General features: G+C 68.7%; 1 protein-coding gene across 1 annotated transcript; it reads left to right on the top strand.

Annotated features, from left to right (window-relative positions):
- Positions 1-4: 4 nt before the first annotated feature.
- LOC103925827 (glutathione peroxidase 2-like) lies at positions 5-260 on the top strand (the record flags this gene model as incomplete). The annotated part of the gene is given in 1 exon segment (XM_009334638.1): positions 5-260. A coding segment is annotated over 1 exon segment (256 nt), but the record flags the coding sequence as incomplete, so codon positions are not given.
- Between the last annotated feature and the right edge of the window lie 18 nt (positions 261-278).

Genomic DNA, 278 nt, shown 5'->3' with positions numbered 1-278 from the left:
CGTCCCCATCGCCAAGTCCTTCTACGACCTGAGCGCCACCTCCTTGCAGGGGGAGAAGGTGGACTTCAACGCCTTCCGGGGCCGCGTGGTCCTCATCGAGAACGTGGCGTCCCTCTGAGGCACCACGGTGCGGGACTACACCCAGCTCAACCAGCTGCAAGCCCGCTACCCCCGGCGGCTGGTCGTGCTGGGCTTCCCCTGCAACCAATTTGGCTACCAGGTAAGTCCCCGGGGGGGGCCACCGCGGTGGCCGGCACCGGGTGCGAGGAGGGAGGGGG

This window comes from Pygoscelis adeliae, unplaced genomic scaffold (assembly GCF_000699105.1).
Source record: "Pygoscelis adeliae isolate BGI_AS28 unplaced genomic scaffold, ASM69910v1 C9983663, whole genome shotgun sequence".
Lineage (NCBI taxonomy): Eukaryota > Metazoa > Chordata > Aves > Sphenisciformes > Spheniscidae > Pygoscelis > Pygoscelis adeliae.
The sequence above is the reverse complement of the archived record's forward strand: the minus strand, read 5'-3'. Positions and strand labels throughout refer to the sequence as shown.